This window comes from Sinocyclocheilus anshuiensis, unplaced genomic scaffold (assembly GCF_001515605.1).
Source record: "Sinocyclocheilus anshuiensis isolate Anshui unplaced genomic scaffold, SAMN03320099.WGS_v1.1 scaffold423, whole genome shotgun sequence".
Classification (NCBI taxonomy): domain Eukaryota; kingdom Metazoa; phylum Chordata; class Actinopteri; order Cypriniformes; family Cyprinidae; genus Sinocyclocheilus; species Sinocyclocheilus anshuiensis.
The window spans coordinates 988,361-994,674 of record NW_015549610.1 but is presented as its reverse complement, the minus strand read 5'-3'; the positions used below and the strand labels follow the sequence as shown (position 1 = coordinate 994,674).

General features: G+C 36.3%; 2 protein-coding genes across 3 annotated transcripts in view; one reads left to right on the top strand and one right to left on the bottom strand.

The window, feature by feature from the left end:
• Nucleotides 1-1,929: 1,929 nt before the first annotated feature.
• LOC107659196 (chromogranin-A-like) lies at nt 1,930-3,759 on the top strand. Its single transcript, XM_016448046.1, has 2 exons — nt 1,930-2,295; nt 2,871-3,759. Exons 1-2 carry the CDS (start codon nt 1,981-1,983, stop codon nt 2,952-2,954), a joined length of 399 nt encoding a protein of 132 aa, XP_016303532.1. The 5' UTR covers nt 1,930-1,980; the 3' UTR covers nt 2,955-3,759.
• Nucleotides 3,760-3,813: 54 nt separating this feature from the next.
• The window catches only part of LOC107659161 (inositol-tetrakisphosphate 1-kinase-like), a 19,748-nt gene continuing 17,247 nt past the window's right edge, over nt 3,814-6,314 (bottom strand). For both annotated transcript variants that reach the window (XM_016447996.1, XM_016447997.1), the window contains one exon: nt 3,814-4,925. In XM_016447996.1, the coding sequence (XP_016303482.1) occupies nt 4,624-4,925 (302 nt within the window). In that variant the 3' untranslated portion in view covers nt 3,814-4,623. The remainder of the gene's footprint in view (nt 4,926-6,314) is intronic.

Here is a 6,314-nt window from a genome sequence, read left to right as displayed (position 1 = left end):
CTCAGCGCCGCGTAAAATAATCCATGTGACATCAGTGGTTCAACCGTAATTTTACGAAGCTACGAGAATACTTTTTGTGCACAAAAGAAATAAAATAACGACTTTATTCAACAGTTCGTATATTCGATATTCTCCAAAATGGCGCTACAGGGTGACGCGGAGGAGACGAATTGTTGAATAAAGACGTTATTTTTTTTCTTTTGTGCACAAAAAGTATTCTCGTAGCTTCGTAAAATTACGGTTGAACCACTGATGTCACATGGATTATTTTACAGATCTCCTTGCTGCATCTCTGGACTTGGGAACATTTCAGTTGTATTGCTGTCTATGCAGGGTCAGACAGCTCTCAGATTCCATCAAAAATATCTTAATTTGTGTTCCGAAGATGAATGATGGTCTTAGGGGTTTGAAACGACATGAGGGTGAGTAATTAATGACAGAATTTTAATTTTTGGGTGAACTAACCCTTTAAATATAAAAAAATCTCTCTCTGCTATTGCTGTAAATAACACCAAGGCAGTGTTTCAAACTGATAACTGTTTTTTTTTTTAAATATTTATTAAAAGAACTGATTTATAAGAGTCATTCATTTCAGGATTCAGGCTACACAGATCGTGCTGTATGTTTTTGATTCACTACAAAGAACCAGCTCAAAAGAGTCATTTGTTTGTGAATTGGACTATACTGGTTGCACTGCATGGTTTTGATTCATTAAAAAGAACCGGCTCATAAGGGTCAGTTGTTCGTGAATCAGATAGCACTGGTAACCAATGTAGGTTTTAGATCCACTAAAAATAACAGACTCATAACAATCGTGAAATGGACACTGGTGCCATTCATTTGATAAGAGTTACATAACTCAGGTAAAATGTGATTTCTTGATGCATTAGGTAAATATTAATAAAAAAAAATTGCTATGTAATGTTTTGTTTTGACAAAACATAGTAAATTCTAATTAGTGATTATGAGTTATAACAACAGAACATCAATATTTTTACTTCGCTCTAGTCACGCAACATTGTCATTTCTTTAGATTTTAATTATGTGTTTTTCTCCTCTTTGTGGCTTTTCATCTCAAAACTGAGGTATTATTTAGCACATTTACAATTGTTATTTGGCCATTACATTATACATTTGTAACATGAATGGCCTCAAAGTATCATAATCCATCCATGATCAGATGTGTACAGCTTTAAGCCCAGCAGATGAACAAATAGCCATAGTGCTCCTACTAACAAATTGTCACCCCTCCTTCATTCGATCAATAGCAACGTAATCACTACTCTTTGAAAGTGTGACTGTGAGTAACAGGGATGTCCAGGGAGAATTCATATAACAGGCACTTGTTTATTTCATTGAAGAGGTTAGGAATAACAGCTGGAGATTGTGTCTAAGACACAACAAGGTTAAAACGGGACAGGAGGGAGGGATGGGGAATGAAGATTGATGGGGGAATTTAGCAGTGCTCCATGAACAGGCCGGTGTGACAGTGCCTCCATCTATGTAATGAAATCCACGCTGTGCTGTGGCCCGCTGAATCGATTCAATAATTGATGTTGGAGGCCATCCAGATCAGCAAGCTGCCTGTAGCTTGTTAAAAGTGGCCCCTTAGATCTCAGATGAACTTGGTGAAAAATGCCAGACATTTCAGGTGACTTTGCTTTAGTGTGTCTGTTAATAGAAACAATGATTTGGGAATCTGTATTCATGAGTACAGATAGAAGAACAGGACGGGGGCTTATATTTCAGGATAAGAGGCATCAAGCAGTGAGCTGGCAAGAGAGAGCATTTCATTTAGAAGAGTGCTGGGTTTGCTGATGCTGCACTAAAGTAAATGTGTGTGTGTGTGTGTGTCTGTGTGTGTAGAATAGAGAGAAGAGACTGAGATAATATAATAATTATAACTTTGTTTCCTTTTTATCTGAAGGGGAAACAGCCACAGATGATCATGAAGCAAACCCCGACATAAAACAATCCATCATGGAGGACAGCGAGGAGCACAAGGGAGCTGAAACAGAGAGAACACATTCAAAAGAAGAGCTGGAAGAAGAGGAGGAGAAGAAAAGAGAAGTTGGAGTGAAGCGCTGGAGTCATGTGAGCAAACTGTCCCACAAGAGAGTAGAGGCAAGCCCAAAGCTGGATGAGCACTGGGAAGCACCACAGCACTCTAAGGAGAGAGAAGGTCAAGAGGGGGAGCTGTGGAGGAGCCCTGAGGAGCAGGAGCTGCAGCTCATGGCACAAACTCAACCACAGGACAAACGAGATGAAGAGGGCAGCGGCAGCAGAAAGACAGGGGTAGGACTCTTACACGTTTTCTTAATGTTTAAAACACAAACAGTATTTTTCTTCTGAGGAACACAAGTAGAATGTTTTTTTTCTTTACGTGGCTTTCAGTGAATCCATGGTTCATAGTGACCATGTTGGTCAAGCTTCAAAAATGACAAAAACAACAAAAATAATCCATGTGACTAATTCCAAATCATCTGGAGTCATACTATAGTTTTGTATTGATATTTTATAGTTTTTTTTCTGAATAAATTTAAAAATATGTATATGAAAATGACAATCAGTATACTGGAATGATTTCTGAAAGATCACGTGACACTAAAGACTGGAGTAATGAATGCTGAAAATTCAGCTTTAACATTATAGGAATAAATGACACTTTAAAATATATTAAAATAGAACAGAACAATTAGAATAGAATAGTTATCCTAAATTATTAATTTCAAAAAATTATAAATGCAAATAGATAAATACGGTCTTGGCGTGCATAAGAGACCAAACTTTTAAATGGTAGTGTACATGTAAATGTTCATGAAGCATTTTAAAATGAACTAATGGCCTGATTTTCTCTCTTCTGTTATCAGGATGCTGAGATCGAAAGTCTGGCTGCCATTGAGTCTGAACTGGAGAGTGTGGCTCAGAAGCGCCATGATCTGAGACGAGGCTGAGCTGCTCCAGCTCTTCTTCTCTTTCCACTTTGCCCTTCATCTCTCCTTCAGTAGAAAGGCATGTTAACTGGAGATGAGGCTCTCACCTTCTTGCTCAGTCCACAGCAGTGCAAGCTCTTATCTCAGCGCCGCAGATTCTCTGCTTATTCCCTCCATGTGTAAAATGAAACCTCAAAGTGACTTCTCTGGTGTCAGACATTCAGAGGTCCCTTCACTTTTGTCTCCCAGCTCCTCCGCTTTGCTTTATTGTGCTTGCTTCCTGAAGAAATTTGGGCATTGAGTACATTTAATGTAAAATATTTGCTACCCAGAATGATCACACTGGGTTGAAATTTTAATATACGTAAGGATATATATCTGATAGATTGTACCTGATATTATGGAGTCTTATGATCCATAGGCAATAATGTTTTTATTAGATATGGTGATGACTGTAATTAAATGCTTTTTGGGTTTCAAGAAAACAAATAAAGATCAAAAAGAAGTGTTTCAAACTGATTCCACAAAGTGTGAGTCTGAACTAAACCTCAAAGCGACCCAAAACTGATGTCAGTACAGCAGACAATCAGTCAAAGAATTTTTTGTGCTAAAGTTTGATTTTATTGTCCTTTTCATTCTTTTGTTATTTAAGAGGCTTTTTTCTGTCTCAAAATAAAAAATGACCATATTTAAAAACTATACATCATGTACAAGTATAACGTGATGGAGATAAAACAGACTAACAAACTTACATTGTCAAAATAGCAAATTTAATACATTTGTCAATCATATTTCAGGGAAAGTTCACCCAACAATGCAAATTCTGTCATCATTTACTCACCCTCATGTCATTCCAAACCTGAATGAATTTAGTTTTTCTGTGAAGGAAAAAAAATGATAAATGTGTTTTTTTGTCAATACAATGAAAGTGCTCAGTGAAAAGTTCAGTGTGGTTTTAACCCTAGTGACTTTCATTGTGTCAACAAAATCAGTTGGAACATTTTTCAAAATATCATCTTTTGTGTTCTAACGAAGAAAGAAAGTCATGATGACTGAATAAAATTTTTTGGGTTAACTTTTTTTTGGTGAAGTTGGTTCATTTTCTATTTGCAATCAATGCATAAATAACCCCTATACAATCTCATAGCACCTGCTAGTGTGGGAGGTTTTTACAGGCCCTTCAGATATGAAATGATTCAGCCTTAAAATCTTACTCTTCAATCTTTTTTAAAAAAGCAGGCAGAGCTGCTGTTGCCATGTTTTAAGATATTAATTACCAGCAGACTGCTTCAGACAGCACTAAAGAGCTTCAAACTCTCTTATTTGGCCAGAATTTATGATACATGCAAGAAGAGAAGCCTTAGTGCCAGCTGGACACTTATTTAAATGTCTTACACCCAAATCATGACACCAATTGTCATTTCAAGTATTTCATTAATATATTAACATCAATAAAATTTGTAGTTTCTCCACAAAGCCCTATTTCTGCAAATCAAGTTCAGTGCAACACTCATAAAAAAAATCTAATCATATTCCAAACATGAAATTAAATAAATGAGAAGACACATTCAATCATTTCCTACACAATTCACATTTGGCACAAAGGAATCTTCTATACACCTACCCTTTGGTGAGGGTTCATTTGGTTTGTGAACAGTAAAGAAATATTCTATTGCGTTGGCTCGCGGCGTCACTGCGAGGATGTCTCCGCTGCTAAACTCGACCTGCCATGGTGGTGAAAGTTTGGAGCCATGCAAGCACCACCGCAACTCAGTCCCTGATGGGGACCCTTCTTTATCCCCTCGCTGTCCATAAACCAACTGCTTTCATTTCCCAGCATGCCACAGTGCATCCCGCAGGCCACAGATGGGCTCTGAGCTATCCCGTTCAATCTCAGATGACCACACGCTGCTCCATTAGACACCTGACCTTGCAGGACACTGGTGATGTGACTCAACAGGTCATCGAAAAACTTGGGGACTCCCTCGTAACCTGGGTAAAAAATGAAGGGGGTTTTAGATAACGGTAGTCAATGGGTTTCTTGTGACGGTGCTGAAAGCATTGTAAGCGCTCTAAGAGGCAGATTAATAAAAGGCAGATATCATCTGTTGTCTTACTCCTGCGGTATCATGGGACTCGTTGGATGTACCACTGAGAGATATGAAAGTGCCGTTCCCTGCTAGATACACAAGATCACCATGGCAACAAGCGGAGAGAAGGCCAGGTGGCTTTTAAACATACTGTAAGCTGACAAACACAGCTGTGCCTGCAGATACTACTTTAAATCAAGAGCTTCAAATGTACTTTTCCCCATCCTTCCACAATAATATATACACTACCAGTCAAAAGTTTTTGAACAGTAAGATTTTTAATGTTTTTTAAAGAAGTCTCTTCTGCTCACCAAGCCTGCATTTATTTGATCCAAAGTACAGCAAAAACAGTAAAATAACTGTTCTCTATTTGAATATATTTTATTATCATTACGTCACATGATCCTTCAAAAATCATTTTAATATTCTGATTTGCTGCTCAAAAAATGCTTATTATTATTATTATTATGTTGAAAACAGCCGAGTAGAATTTTTTTTAGGTTTCTTTGATGAATAGAAAATTCAGAAGAACAGCATTTATCTGAAATAGAAATCTTTTGTAACAAATGTCTTTAGCATCACTTTTGATCAATTTAAAGCATCCTCGCTAAATAAAAAAATTAAAATACTGACTCCAAGCTTTTGAATGGTATAGTGTATAATGTTACAAAAGCTTTTTATTTCAGATGCTGATCTTTGGATCTTTCTATTCATCAAAGAATGTTTTAAATATTGATAATAATAATAATAGAAATAATAATAAAATGTTTCTTGAACAGAAAATCTGCATATTAGAATTCTTTCTGAAGGAGGACTGGAGTAATGATGCTGACAATTCAGCTTTGTTCACAGAAATACATTACATTTGAAAATATATTCAAATAGAAAAGTTATTTTAAATAGTAAAAATATTTCACAATATTACCGCTTTTGCTGTATTTTGGATCAAATAAATGCATAAACCATTGTCAGAGAACTGTGAACATACAAATGTGATACTTCATTTTTAAAATATTTATTTTAAAATCTCAGGGGTGCTTCATGTATATAGGTGAAAGAGGTTCAGATGACACAAACGTTTGAGAATCCCTGCATTACACATAAATAAGAAATAATGTGAATTTGTGCATTTTAATGTGTTAAAAGCCTTCCAAAGACATAGTAATAGGCTACACGGTTAAATAACATACTGAGTGATAATTCAAATAAAACAAAGTGTTGATGCATCAGCAGTTGATGTAATGTTGAAACAATTCTTAAACCTGAATCAGTTACTAAACAGCTATATATA

Excerpts from the sequence above, each read along its gene's own strand:
- LOC107659196 (XM_016448046.1), top strand. The coding sequence starts at position 1,981 with ATGGAGGACAGCGAGGAGCACAAGGGAGCTGAAACAGAGAGAACACAT. Across the intron at positions 2,296-2,870 it reads GCGGCAGCAGAAAGACAGGG|GATGCTGAGATCGAAAGTCT; the intron begins GTAGGACTCTTA and ends TTCTGTTATCAG.